The sequence below is a fragment of the Catharus ustulatus genome, chromosome 2 (genome assembly GCF_009819885.2).
Source record: "Catharus ustulatus isolate bCatUst1 chromosome 2, bCatUst1.pri.v2, whole genome shotgun sequence".
NCBI lineage: Eukaryota > Metazoa > Chordata > Aves > Passeriformes > Turdidae > Catharus > Catharus ustulatus.
The window spans coordinates 53,885,811-53,901,591 of NC_046222.1; the positions used below are offsets into that span (position 1 = coordinate 53,885,811).

Genomic DNA, 15,781 nt, shown 5'->3' on the forward strand with positions numbered 1-15,781 from the left:
GGCAACTCCAGAGGTCAGTTTGGTTTATGACTGAAATATTTCTAGCTGGCAAAGAATTTCACGGGAAGAAGGATTCATCTAGATTTGGGGACATTTCTTTTTGCAAAAGTGTGAGGCTGTTATTAAACCCCAGTAACCCACATTCTGGAAAGCAGTTCCTTTTCTCTGTATTTCTTAATTGTGCTTCATTACAATTTAATAAGGACATTTACTCTCAATTAAGCAAATCATCCAAGCAGTTTCTTATGCCTGTTGCAATTAATTGGTTTTGTCAAATGTGGGTTTAATTGTGTGTTAAGTATCTTGCTGAACCAGGATCTATGTGTGTACATATCTGTCTATCCAAACCTTTCCTTAGCTGCTGGAATCATAATGTATGTGCATTTCATGTATCTGAATCTTTAGCTCTGCTTACTGCTCTGGTCTTGGTGCTTTGCTGGCCCTAAGTACAGTAATTTCACAATTATAAGCCGCACTTCCGGGTGTCGGCAACTTTTAGTTCTTTGTCCATACACAAGCCACACCTGATTATAAGCCGCACGTTACAACACAGAGTGTGATAAAAGGTATCTATTCTATCACCATCTGTTGAGGGTGGGGGCAGTGATCCTTATCTCCGTGGGAGACATTCTGCTAATGGGCCATCCATTGAAACCAGGCAGGGCATTGTTCTTTATCTTTTCACAACCCATCCTTCCTCCAGCGAGTCATTTTCTGCTAATGACCCATTGAGTCCCATTGTGTGACTGATAAAATTACTGCATCCCATTGGAAGTTGCTCCAGCCAGGGGGAAGAGCCCAACGTTTCTTACCAAAATAAAAACAGAGGTTTTGGGACACTAAAGTAGTCCCTTTCTCCACTGGACTTCAGAGGAAAACCAGATTTCTCCACATCACCACTGGACCTCTGGAGGGAAACTGCACCTTCTGCAGGAGCACTGCTCCAACTGAATCACATCTGTCACTGCAAGGGGACTGCAGCCACCATTTAATGGGACTGCTACCAACACCCTGCCTGACAGGGTGTCAGGTTGTACTCTGACTTTGTCAGGGTTTGCAGTTTGTTTCTTTGTAGTACTGTATTTCTACTTTAATTTCCCTAGAAAAGAACTGTTATTCCTAATTCCCATATCTTTGCCTGAAAGCCCCTTGATTTCAAAATTATAATAATTTGGAGGGAGGGGGTTTACATTCTCCATTTCAAAGAGAAGCTTCTGCCTTTCTCAGCAGACACCTGTCCTCCAAACTAAAACAGCAACTTTTCATTCTTTGTCCATATATAAGCCGCACCTGATTATAAGCCACACTTCTGGGCTCGGACCAAAATTTTCGTCAAAATGGTGCATCTTATAATTCTGAAATTACTGTAATTTCTCCATAATGGTCAAACTCACTAATTCTGTTAATATTGAAATATGCTTCAACCAGATAGTGGGCTTCTGCTAAGGGAGAAATCAGGCATTGTGACTCTGCCACTTGGGACATGTGGATCCCAGGAGGTTGTTAGAGTTTTTGAAAAATGTGCCTTTGTAATGAGCCTCTTCATCAGATTCAGCTGCTGAGTGACGACTGAGACAGAAAAAGCTCTGAGGAGTTCCTCATCTTGACTCACCTCTCTCTCACACACACCAGTGCCATGGCAAGACCTTGAGTCTCACTCTGATACCAGTAAAAAACGCTTGGGTTCATCTCTGTTATTTCAGAACCTACCTTGTAAGGTGTAAGTCGAAAGGTGATGAATGATCAGCTTTCCTAAGAACCACCTTAATCCTACACCAACAGGTCACATACAGCAGCATAGAAGCGATGGTCACAAGTGCACTGAACACCCATTTAATAGCAGAGACTCCCTTGATCCTCCATCAATGCATGCATGGTTACACAAGCCACCCAGAAACTTTCAAGAAATGATGCAGCCTTACCTGCTTTTTCCTTGCACAGCTTCTGAAACAGCATCTGTAAGAAAGTGATTTTTCTTTAATAGTGGTACATTTTTCCTTCAAATAAATTCCACATTTCAAGATGACAATCTATGTAATTATTAATCATCACCACCTTATACAAGGCATAAAATCCAGAGCTTACCAATAAAAATCATGCAGAATAGCTATTTTTGCTTGCTAATGACAACCTGGCACCCATTCTCAAATCAGGTTCACCTGTTTCGCAGTGAGTCTAGAAGCATACTCTACAAGCAGAATATATGCTGCAAGAATACATGAGGTACAACACACTGGAACATGCCTGAAAGGGTCCTGCAATGGGGCTCAAGGAGTAGACAGGCAGTTGGAAAGTTGTGTAGGCAGCTCTACTGGTGGGCAAGAAACAGGACACTGTGACTCAGAAAAGTAGATGCATGTTTCCTGTTCATTTGCGACCAAGAGAGAGTTGCTCTGCCTGAGGCTCGTGGCCAAACTGACCTGCCATGTTGTTTTCTTCATATTTTTCACTTTGCTGCTTTGGGTTTGCCATGCTAAATGAAAGGGGTGCCATTAACACCACACTTGGATGCACCTCTTGGTCCATTACTTTTCTCTTTAATAGCTTTCAGTGCTCAAATGAGGACGTAGTTGACAGTGATTAAATGTATTTCCTTTCATAGATCCATCAACTCTTTCAGCAATGCAGGCTGTAAATGAAACTAGTCTAATGGGTGAAACTGCACCTGATTTTTTTATATTTTTAAAATTAAACAGAAGGCTGAACTGATTCCTCCAGGTACCAGAGTGAAGTGCCCAATATGCAGGCAACTGAAAAGACAGCCACTCCCATGGCCTGCAGTGACACACTCCTTGTTCCTATTATCTGCTTGTCCCCACATGGACAACTGTCTGCACCTTTCCATCAGATACACCAGGTGCTCCGTTATCTCTTCAGTCAATATTGCTTCTGCAGCCTTGATAGGAATCTGTCTATGAAAACATGCTTTTTATTTACCTTTTATTTAATGAAGAATTTTACCGAGATATTGGGAAATTCCTCCTCTGAGCATGGAACTGAATTGAATAGGCATCTCTCTTAATAATAGGGAAAACACAGCTAGGCTAGTTTTTTTTTTTTTTGCCTTCTGCAAGGGAATTTTGTTCAAAAAGACCCTCTTGTTTCATTGCTGCCTGAGCAGCAAACTGAAGCTGACCTGCCTTTAGCCAGCAATGATCAAGTGGAGTGGTCACTTCTGATGGGAAGATAACAAGGGGCTAAGTCCAAATCAGGTTTCATTAGTGGCAAAGCATCTCATTTCCACAGAGAAGTAAGAAATTCAGGCACAGGCTGTGTCAATTGGCAAGGGACAGGCAGGTCCCACATGAGTGTGCCAGGTTTTTGGGATGTCTTTCTGAGTGAGGCATATCATATTGTCTCTCCACTTCTCAGTGAGCTGCAGTGTTATCACCCTGCCTGGGGACAGGCACCTTATTTTTAGCATCACAACTCTGGCATAAGCCTGGTCAACGCCTAAATTGTTATGTTGAATCTTTGGATAAGCACTTCTTGAAGAATACATAAATGATACATGAATCAAAAATAAATATGTCAGTCCTTCATGGATAGATGGTTTGTGTGTTCTAGTGCTGCCAGAAGGACAGCTATTAAAATCATACCCAGGCTATGTTAACTTCCAAGATCTTTTTAGGATACCATACAAAAAGGATGCAAATTATTGCTGGAAAAATCCCAAGTGGCAACAGAAAGCTGCCAACTAAAGTGATTCATGGAAATGATAACACACTCTATAACTGATTGTGTAACAAAATACATTTATTGGAGGACTAGCAACCCATCTGAACAGCATGGCACCAGCTAATCAAATATATAGAAACTGTGGACCAAGAGAGTACAACTCTAGCCAAAAGACTGCTGCAGCACCTGCTGCTATGAATAATAAAGAAATCATTTGTGTACAACTCCAGCTGTAACAATTTTGCAAGTGGAAGTGTCAAACAGAAGCCGAAGATAAACACACTCCACTGATATATCCATGTTTTATTTGCTGAAGCATGTAAAAAAGCCCACAGAAACCAGAAATGCTTAGATGCTGGGTCCATTTCTCCCCCTCAGCAGTCCTGTGTTTCAGCACAGCCATCCCACGTTCACCACTGTGAGCAAAGGTCTCCAAAAGCTTGTCTGGGCAGTGTCACCCTGTGATCAGAGCAGGATGAGCCAGTGACATGAATGAGGCAACTGTGCTCTCAGTGTCGGTGCAGCTAGCTCAAGAAAGGCTGTGAATCCATCGGTGGGAGGAAAGTGGACATGTTGCATTTATGGAGAACCTGACATAGTCTCAAGTTTCACTGGGGAAGTTTTGATTGGATTTTAAGAAAAGTTTCTTCACAGAAATCATTGCCAAGCATTGAGACAGAGTGCTTGTTCAGGGAAGGGTAGAGTCACCATCCCTGGAGGTATTTAAAAGATGTGTAAATGCAGATGTGGCACTGAGGGACATGGTTAAATGGTGGACTTGACAGTGTTAGGTTAATGGCTGGACTTGATGATCTTTGAGGTCTTATACAACCTAAATGATTCAATGATTCAGTGGTTTTCCTGAAAGGTATTCCATGTGGAAACAAATTACTCATATGAACTCCTTGGATGAAGTGGAAGTGAAGGTAGAAGCATAACACCAGCATTATAAAGTCAAGGAAAATAAACAAATACATCAAAAAACTGTTTCTCTTATGTATACATAATCTTTCATGGTTGTAAGTGATCAGGGCATGGAACTCATCAAACAACTGGATTAAATTATTTAATAACATGCCAGAAAGCTTATTGTCACATAAAAGCTTCTTTTTTGGACAAAGATAAGGAATGGTTGACTTGAACAATTTCAAAGCCATTTTAATTTGCAACAGCACAGCAATTCTGCAATGCCAGCCAATCCTGTAATATCATACGCCATTTCAAAGAAAAAGAAGACCCATTTTGCATCCAAGTCTTTTGCCTCCCTCTTCCCCATCAACCTCTATTAGTTATTAGCTCATTTATGCTCCCATTTCAAATATGCCCATATCTTCCACTGATATTTCTGAGTACCTGTCAAACTGTCATCATTCACTCTCAGGAAATCACACCCTCCAAAAACAAATAAAAAAGGTAATTACTGTATTGTTCAGCATGCAAATAACTCTTCTAGACATTTAATAAAAAGCCAGAGAATTTATTCAACATAGATATGGTATCAAAAATATCACTGCTGTCAAATAAGCCCTGGCATTTGGACAGGACTACTTTACATCTGCTGTTAATAAAAAAGGCTTTGGATTCTGTAAGTTTATATTCTGCAGTGAGCAACCAGCAGCACCACTCTGAAACATGACACTCCTTGCAGAGGAAAAAGGATAAATCTGTATGACTTCCTACTGGTTCACTGATACTGAAGGAAAGCCCTCTAAACTAAAAAGGTCCTGCAAAGTATAAAGATGGAAAATCATGCTGGTTCTTCATTCTAGCAATTTAATAACCTGCTAGGCTTTAATTAGAGTGACATATAGACAGTTTTAAAGGAGGAAAACAGCAATTTACATACAAAACTCAATCATCTGCATAGCAGATTTATTAAAGCCTTTCAGAAAGATGTTGACAGAAGGAAAGAAAATCCTAGTTCCTACTTCAAAATAAAATTCTACAGCCCAAAAAGGGAATATTATGACACTCAGCAATGTTAGCCTTAACTTGAAGTTACCTAGTCCCTGCAATGAGATCTTCAGTCTAGATGGCACTTGCAAGTTCCCTAGAGCACGTTAGTCAGCTGAGAATAATGGCAATACTGAAGCTATTTCACAGAAAATACTGTTGAGACTGCTGTGTCAGAAATTCAATTTCTCTCAGAGACATGGCACCCATCCTTGGTTCAGGGTTGAAACTGCTGCTGGATTTTAATGCTTAAGATGGATCTTCAAAGGCTGACAACAGGGTTCATAATTTTCCTTTAAAATACAACCACTGCAGAGGTGTTTATTAGAGACCATGTTTAATACATGGTCTGAGTGCTATTGGAGAAGTCTGGCATGGAAGAGAGATCTTGGTTGGATGGGATTCTGCCTCTTATCTGTTGTATCACAACAAATTGGCCTCCTCCATTCTGATCGGGTTAGAAAGTAGGGGGAAGGTGAAATTCTCCTTTTCTTCCACTGAACCTGAGATACTGTGCTTCAAACTATTCCTAATGCGGTCAAAGATAGAAAATTAAACAGCTCCCCAGTCTGCAGTCAAGCAAGTCTTCTTGCTTGTTCACAAGAAGAGTGGCCAGCAGGTCAAGGGAGGTGATTCTGCCCCTCTACTCCACTATCATGAGACTCCACTGGGAGTGTTGCATCCAGCTCTGGGGACCCCAGCACAGAAAAGATGTGGTTCTGTTGAAATGGACCCAGAGGAGGGCCACAAGGAAGATCAGAGGGCTGAAACAACTCTCCTAGGAAGACAGGCTGAGAGAGCTGGAGAACAGAAGGCTCTGGGGAGACCTCACTGCAGCCTTTCAGTACTTACAGGGGGGCTTCAAGCATCTGTGAGAATTCAGAGGACACAGACATGTCTTTTGAAAACCCTAAACTCAATATTCTGAGCTATATTCTAAAAAGGTAAAACTGTAAATATTGCTTACAGATATAAACACATAGTTAATAATTGTGCGCAGCCGTTAAAGAGCACTTAATGAAAATTTGAAAATTATTTTCCCTAGTTTTGTATTTAAGTTGGCAAAATTACCCTCACTCACAGTTTTTCAAAATGCAATTTACTTTAGTCTAAATATTTATTTTATTTAATGTCGCACCAAGATCAGTGCTGATTCAAAAAACTGTCACAAAAAGAAAGAGTTATTCAATTGCTTTTTTCTATTTGCTACAAATATCTATCTATTTTGCCAATGTACTATTGATAGAAGTTTAGAAAATAATGTGACATTTCTTATGTCTGCTGTTTTGAAAGCTTTGATCAAGTAGAAAACTGCCTGGAAACTATTTTGAAGTGAAAGCTTTTGAACAGCATTTTAAAAAAGAGGTTTACAATAAGTGAAGTAGGGCAATAATAAAATATATTAAAAATGAAAACCATTTCAACAATGCTCCAAGTGAGATTAGAAGAAAATGAGCTACAAGACTAACAGTAAAGGAACATGCATCTCAGTGAGTGTAATTTATCATACTTATCTAAAAGAATTTATTATATTAACAGACCAGGGAGATTTTACCTCTAGCAGCTGCTAATATGATTTCCAAGTGTCAAGCAATTACAGCCCCAGGGGTTATAACCAAATTTTTATTGAGGAGGATTCAGTTCCAACATGTGACGAGCAGCCACTTGCAGTGAGTGCTAGGGTGTGCCTCTATGGTATTTTTTACTGTATTAAACCATTGTAATTGCTCATTTTGCCATCAGATCGGATGATACCATTCATCTCTGTGGCTCAGTTGGTCATGCTTATTTGTCTTGCACCAGCACTAGCACTCATCTTGACAAATGGGAATCAAAAGCAGCAGAACATTAATTTTATCCCCAAACAGTTTGTGCTGTTTCATTTGCTGCTTTCATCATAAGAGCTCCATTACAGTTCCATTTCCTCAGTCTCACATGTTGCTCTACTGCAAGCACTTTGTTTAATACTCTGTAATATTGGGTTTTTTGCTGTCATTCACTCTACATTACCTTTGCTTCTCCTATGATTTCCCTTATGGGATAAAATGACTGTGTTTAGTATTCCATGGTCTTGAAGAGTGAAATATCTGATCTCCTAAATTTGGCCCCAGTACAACTAGTGGAAGTCTGAACATGAAAATTTTCCTACTATTTAATGGATAGCAAAAAGCCTCTGTGTTGACAGGAGTCTCTTTGTTGCTGACTATGCCATACCACATATCCAGGTATGCTCAGATACCAGCATTTACATTAGGGTAAAAAAATGTTGCAGTAGTTTGCAACTGATCCACAAATCCCACAGAAGAATGAGAGCAATAATATGGGAATCAGTAGAAGTGGTAATTTAGAGCTTGCAACTATTGAGGACTTTTTCCGCACTCTTTCTCCATTTAAAAGTTCGATTTTCATGACTTTTCAACAGAGAATGTAAATTATCAAATAAAAAAGCAAATTGTCAGGAGCTTTCATTTTGATAGCTTTAACAGAAAAAAATCCTTTTTGTGTTGAACCATATAAGAAAATTTTACAAACTGGCAAAGCATATCACAGAACAGAAAGACTATTTCTATCAATATTTGTACTTGAAACCATGAAAAAGGGCACCATAAGGGTATCATAAGTTTAGATACCTTATTCAATTTCAAGGATTTTATTATATCTGTGATTTTGGAGGTGACTGTAAATAATTTAGAAAATACCTCTGAAGAGGCAAATTTTTTTTTTTATATTATTTTGGAGATGCAGATATTTAAAACTCCAGAAGGTTACTTTGCTGTAATATGTCCATGGTAATTTTCAGGTATTCTGTACTGTGCTCATGGAAGTCTGTGTTCTAACCAAAGCAAGCTGTGAGAACAGCTTCTCTGTTGTCAATATTTTGCCCTTTGTGGCCAGCTGGATATACCTGAGAGACAGAACACAGATGTTTCACTGCCGAAACAGATGCCCCTCTGCCCTTCAAGGTGACCAGGGCAGCCAAACAGGTCTGGTTCCACCTGGTGTAAAGTGGTGATACACCCCCATTCTCTTTCACTTACACAAACTCTCAATAGCACTTCCCACTTTTGTGCTTTTAGATATGCTTTAATAGTAGCCAATATTTTAAAATCTAATTAAAATCTAACCTGACAGTTGGGTATTATTTTCTTGCAAAGCAGCTACAGGCAACCTAAAGAATTTAGCCAAGAAAACAACTTGTGGAATATGAATGCACTTTTGGTTTGCATGCTGTCCTAAATGTTCAGTTCATCCTGCCCAATTCCCAACACTCGCCCTTAAGGATCACTTCCTTACAGGATACAGTTCTCAGCAAATTCCATCCTGATAAAATCAAAAAATATCCTCTTCATTATGCTTTCACCTTTAGCAAGTCCCAGAAGTTCTTAGTCATTCTGAACTCTCGACTCTGCAGCAGGACTAACATCAACATTCTCAGAACTGTGTAAATAACAATTAATGCTCAGTCCTGTGCTAAGATAACCAGCCACGCTTCTGTATAAACAAAGACAGGACTAAAAACTGGAGATAATGCAGTTGTCACAACATATGTGTGGGGGTCAGGTGGAAATGTGATGGGGTGGAGGTGGGAGGAAGAAAGACAAAAAAGAACAATGACTGCCAAATGGAGATGAATAAAAATAAGAGGGCAGAGTAGCCCCTGCTTTTTACAATCCTGGAACAATACAGTGAGTCACACATTGCTATCATTTTTACCCTCTCGAGTAGGAAGAAGTGCTATATCTATTTTAAAGATAGAATTAAGTGGGAAAGGTACAAGAGGTCACACAACAACAAAGAGAGGCATGAAAGCTGGGGACAGCTATCCTGCTCTGGGAAATGAGTGACTGCTAAAGCAAACAGCAGTTAGCAGTAATCCATGGCAGCACATGAAAACCAAGCCCTGAGAGCTCTGGCTACAGCTGTGGTGTTATTTTAGCTTGGCCCAGAGCAGTACTTAGCTGGGAATGAACTTCAGACTGCCATTAGCAGCAATTTGTTTGTTTTCACTACTGGGTGTCCACAGAAATGTTTCATCATGGCTAGGCTCTAAGTGGATATCAGGTATTCTCCTTCACAGTCAATAAAATTCATCATTGTAATTTAGTCTTAAACAAAAATGCACTTTTCCCAGTAAATTGGTGTATTAGCCATCAGTTAAAATCTCAGTCAACATTTTAGGCTTGTTGAGGAAAACCAGCCCAGGTTTGTTTAGTGGTCATTTTTCAGTAGAAGGTAAAGCAGGGATAAGTGAAGAATAAATTGTTTTATTTTTTTAATTTTGTATTTATTTTTATACACTAACTGTGGTGGTGCATTTGATTTAACACACCCTGGAGACACTGAATCTAGAAGTCTTCTCTACAGTATACACATCATGCACCCTAACCACTCCCTCTTCCCCTCCCAAGTAAGCATATGCGCACATATATAGACAGACACACTTTTAGATATATACATGTGTGTGTGCCCCTCTGATTCACCCACCCTACCAATCTTTTCCTGCAAAAATTGCTGAGGTTGTGAGAGAGCATAAATTTTTGTGCCCACATACTGAAGGGGCTGCTGGTTTAATCTGTGACTTCCAGCATGTCAGCGCAGCACTGACTGAACTAAGAAATGAATGCTCTTCAGCTAGTCATGAGCATCTCCACTGCTACAGTGACCCTTGGATTACTGCTGTCCAGAGCAAACCCTTCAGCAGTTTGGTTTCTAACTTCTGCAGCTATATCACTCCTAATACACAAGTCTAACTGCAAGTCAGAGATGTTAAGGTTTCCACAGCCATAACCATATTTTATAATTTATAATTTACTGTTTTACAGACATCACAAAATGCCTGTACAGAAGCATTGACCTTGACTCTTCTGTGTCATATCAATGTTTAACATCATTGGCAAAAGTCACAATGAGGTACTTAGTCACCTGCATGCATTCTTCTCTGACAACACGAGAGAGCAGAAATTTGTTAGGAACTAGCTCAAATTTCCCCCCCTTGCCCTCCGTACTCTCCCCCTCCTCCCCATTCCCACATAGCCTAAAGCAGATTCAAGCTAATTTCAATATATTTAGTATTGGCTAAAGCTATTTTAAAGAAGAAAAAAACCAAAACAACAGCACAAAAAAGGAACACTTCACTTCTTGAAATGGAGTAAAATAACTGCACACCCACAGAGGGGTTATAAAACTGGCATGTATTACTCCTGAGCTGTCATGGACAGCCAAAACAAATATATTCACAGAACTATCTCCATACTTTGTGCTCCTATATGAAGAACTTGTTTTATGGTTCTCTGCAATGCAGACAAACAATTAATTTCTGTTCCCCTTTTTATTTTTTTGATAGCTAAGCACCATGACCTTCTGAGAAATATTCAAGGATCCTTTAGTGGAAAATTCCAAAATCTCTTCACAATGTTACTGTTATCCATGTGTTATCCATAGATCAATATGATTTCTAAATGGAATAAGCTGAACTTAAAATTATAAAATTATAAAATGTGGTAGACAACTGAAATTAAAATAAATTTTTCATAGCGTTGCTTGACATTTATGACATGTTTGTTGAACAATTTTTACACCACTCACACACATATCATGGACTACAACTAAATGCTGATGGAAGGAATGGAGATTTTTCTATCACCTTGCATGCCTTTACCTTTTTGTCCTTAATCACCATGAGACAAATATAATTTTTCTCTGTTTTCTGTTGTGTAATTCAAGTGAATGGCCACTGCTTAAAATTTGTTTTTACAGTTAGATTTAAGGCACTATTAATCTTTTGAAAAGCACTGATTTTACAAAAACCATCATTCCTTCAGCTGATCTTAAATCAAGGCAGGTCTGATTTATATGAACTACAAGTCAGGCCCAACAAGAATAAACTTTTAAAGTGAAAATTATTGTGTCAACCCAGAAAATTGAAAAACCTCACAGTAAAGGGTGCACCTACTGATCCACATCTATTTTCTGTCCAGTTTTACTCCCTCAGTCACAGCAACTAAAAACAATGCCAACTTACAATGCAACAGCTGAGATCAGAAAGCAGTTATTGATATTCAGTCTCAAAAAGTTATCCCCTAATTGGTATGGTAATTTCATGACTATAAGGCGCACCCTTTTGACTAAATTTTTCCTCCGAACCCGGAAGTGCCCCTTATAGTCCGGTGTGCCTTATATGACGGACAAAGTTGTGAAATTTGCCAAACCAGAAGTGTGAGCTACAATGGGAGCGCCGAGTCGTGAGGGGGGGCGGGAGCGGGCGGCAACAGCCGGCAGGAGCCGCACAGGGAGGGAGGGAGCTGCCGCCGGCCCTGGCCCAGGTGGAACGAGAAGCTGGGCGGTGCCGGCCCCGGCCCAGGCACGGGGGGAACGAGAACCCGAGCGGCCCGGGCCTGGGCGCGGAGGGGACGAGAAGTGCAAGCCCGCAACAGCCCTGAGCAGAGCCCGCCCAGTGGCGGCATCGGAGCAGCGGCAGCGTGGCCTGGGCAGCTGCCGAAAAGTGGCAGCGGTGAAGCGGCGGCGGCAAAGCCCGTGCGGCTGCCAAAAAGTGGCGCTGGCTGAGCCCCTGCAGTCACTGAATAGTGGCGCCGGTTGAGCCCCCGCAGCCGCCAAAAAGCAGCGCCAGCCAAGCCCCTGCGGCCACCGAAAAGCGGCGGTGGCAGAGCCCCTGCGGCCACCAAATAGCGGCTCAGTCGAGTCCTGCGGCCACTGAATAGGGGCGCCGGTTGAGCCCCTGCAGCTGCTGAAAAGCTGCGGCGGCGCAGCCCCTGCAGCCGTGGCAACGTGGTGACAAGTGGCGCAGTCGCGGGAAAGTGGCGAGAAGCGGTGGCGCTGCCGCTGGCCGTGGGGAAGCCGGGACGCAGCGTGGCCGTGCAGTGGGAGCCGGGAGCCATGAGCCTTGAGCCATGCCAGCCAGCGTCGGAGGCGGGCAGGAGTGCCAGGGCCCGCTGCACGGGGAGGGCGCCTGGGGCTCCATTTAAAGGCTACACCGATCTTTGAAAAATGTTTGCAAATTGAGCACCTGCCAGTAATTCGTTACTTTGTTGCGCTCTATGCAGCTCCTCGCTGCAAAAAAAAAGTGCGCCTTATAGTCCGGTGTGCCTTATGGTCGTGAAATCACTGTATATTCTAATGTTCTAAGAAAAAAAAATTGGAATGGAAACATCTGAAAAGGGCTTCTCAGTGGGCAAAACCTACTAATTAATGCAAGAAAGGAATTTCAGCTTCCTATTCTCCCTGGCTGGGCTTCTGGACTATTGTCAGAACGCACATCTGCAACAACCTGGTTGATACCAGCTGCTGGAAAACTGGATGCTCAGATGTCTCTCTACCTTTACAGTTTGAATTCTGTTTCAGCATGGAAATGAACATTTGATTAGTAATTGTTTTATTAATTATTGAGAGAAGTGACGGTGGCTGTCCCAAAGTCTCATGGCTGTAAAGATGAACCAGTTCCCCATTTCTTGGGACCTCCATGCTGTCTGTACAAAGAACAATAGTTCTCAGTTATTGAGAAACTCAGTTTGCTATTCTATAGGACAGATTTCCTACCCAAATCCTTCCTCCAGAGGCTGGAGCAATTGTTTTGTACTTCATGGGTTAATGACATGAGAATAAAGGAGAGATGCCATATTACAGTCATTCTGCTGCCCGTGCTACTATTCCTAGTGACATATCTGAGGACTTGTCCAACTGCACTAGGAATAAGACAGGACCTTTATAGAACTATAAGTAGCTCCTTAGCCAGAGAAGCATGTAAATTTATCAATGTAAATTAAAGCAAATGAGTTTTCAGAATTTGCTGACCTCTTGACAGTTGATGGAAAAAGGTTTGAGGGCTTTCTCCCAAGATTAGCTGTACCTCAGGAGTGGAGCCTAGGTCTTGATTTAATCTAGAAGCTACAACACACATGAGAACTTTAAGGAGACCATCAAATACATAGAACCTTACTATGAGGCTCTAGAGTTAATTATAGAATATCTGGAATTTTGATCTGCTTATTATATAACTTCAAATATTTCACCGCTTACAGCAATAGCTGGGGCTTCATGGCCACCTGCACCTTCACATTCAGGGCTCTCCAGTATTTTAGGTTGTCTTTAAAAACCATTTATCACCAGAAACACCTACTAGTATTTTACAGCTGATGAAAAGAAAAAAATCAATTAAAACATTAATGTTTATGCCAAGCCAAATAGGACAAGTATCAAAACAGGCTCAGTGATGTACTTTATGACAGCATATTTTAGCTCACCGAGTATAACAGCTGTGCAGAGTGTCAAGCTTCCTTATCATCTACATGATTAAAGAATGAGAATATGTAATTCTAGGAAGGTGATTTAAGAAAGGAGAAAAAGATTTAAATATTAATAGACTGTGAGATTAAGGAACTACCATTATTTTACAGAGTTTTTTATATTTCAGAATCTTAGTACCCCTTTAGTCTGAATTCATAGCTATACAAGCCCAAACAGGCAGCAAACACTGGGTGTATGGAGCACCATGATGCACTGCCTGGAAGTCCTCCAGTCTTCATGCTAAACATTCTTAAGGCTCTTTATAGATAACAGCTTGATTTCTTGCTGTGTTTTTTCCACAATGTATTGCAATATTCACCTTCATTCTATGTCAAATCTAATATAATTCATATCTAATCTTGAGCAAGCCTAAGCTCTCTCTTGACTAAAATGCATTCTAGCATGAACCTTTTTATTTTAGTAAATAAGCAGACAATGACTTTTCTATTTTTATTTTATAGAGTTCTGAAGGAAAGAAAGAGACACTCAAATTACCTTCTGCACAAGGGCTTTTCCACATTTGGTACCAGAATGTACCCACCTCTCTTATCTCTAGAAGTTTTAGAGTTTTTGATCTTGTGTTGTAAATTTTCAGTACACTACCTGTCAGCTTTTTGATAGCCACAGTGCTTTGGAGCACATATTGAGAGCTTTATCCATATGAGATTAAAGTACAAATTCAAGACAGCAACATAGAGAATGCAGCAATTTACCATTTATGTAGTGTTATTTTATTTTATTGCTTACATTACAGAGTATCTCACATTCAGGATTCAATCGGAAATAAGGTCACTTTTATAACAGGAACACACAATATATGAAAAACTAGGTCAAACCCCATGCATATGTATAGGATGAAAGGATCATCCTTGGATCAAAGACCTCACACCTAGCTTAGGCTTTCAATCTATATGCTATGCTAAATGTGACATTTTGCAAAGGGAACACTCATTGCTCAGTTGTGTGCTTATTCTCAAAAGTACAATCCGATCTTGGACCTTGAGAGGATGGCGAATAAAATGTTTAGTCAGGCATTTGAGTTCCAGAGAGGACAAGGAACTCAGAAACCCCTAGAGCTCAGCATTTCATTACAGCCAGTTGTAGATTTCTATGCCAAGATTGGGGTTGTACTTGGGCTGCTCAAGAACTGTGGTTTTCCCCACTACAGGATCTCAAGTCCCTGAATGTCTCTCAATTCCATGAACCTGCAGGTGGGAGGTGGGAGAGTGAAGTCTCTCCCACTATAAGAGAAAAAGAGGTTCAGGACCACTTAATGAAGCTGAATAGCCAGAATTTCATGGGACCTGATGACATGCATTTCAGGATTCTGAAGAAGCTGGCTGAGGTTGTTGCAAAGCCATTCTCCATGAAATTTAAAAAGGCATGCTAATCAAGCAAACTCCATGGTCATTGGAAAAAGAGAATCATTAGTATTAGTTCTTTAAAGATAGGAAAGGAAGACATGCTGAACTAGAGAGGTTCATCTCTGTACTTGGGAAGGACGTGGAGAACATCTTCATGAAGCCAATGTTAAGGCACATGCAAGCCAAGGAGGTGACCCAAGACAGCCAGCATGGCTTTCATAAGGGCAAATTCTGCCTGACCAATCTGTTGGCCTTCTATGACGGAAGGACTGCAGCTGTTGAAAAGGGCAGACTGACAGACGTCGTCTGCCTAGACTTCTGTACAGCTTTGATATTGTCCCATATGATATCCTCATCTCTGGAGAGCTGTAGATTTGAAGGGTGGTCTATTTGGTCAAAAGGAATTGACTGGATGGACACAGCCAGAGAATTGTGGTCAATGTGTCCAGGTGGAGGCCACTGAGAAGTGGTGTCCCTCAGGGCCC

General features: G+C 40.9%; 1 protein-coding gene across 1 annotated transcript in view; it reads right to left on the reverse strand.

Moving 5' to 3' along the window:
- The window catches only part of STARD13 (StAR related lipid transfer domain containing 13), a 294,142-nt gene that overhangs the window by 165,575 nt on the left and 112,786 nt on the right, over positions 1 to 15,781 (reverse strand). The window contains exon 5 of the mRNA XM_033084301.1: positions 1,923 to 1,956. Within this exon, the coding sequence (XP_032940192.1) occupies positions 1,923 to 1,956 (34 nt within the window). The remainder of the gene's footprint in view (positions 1 to 1,922; positions 1,957 to 15,781) is intronic.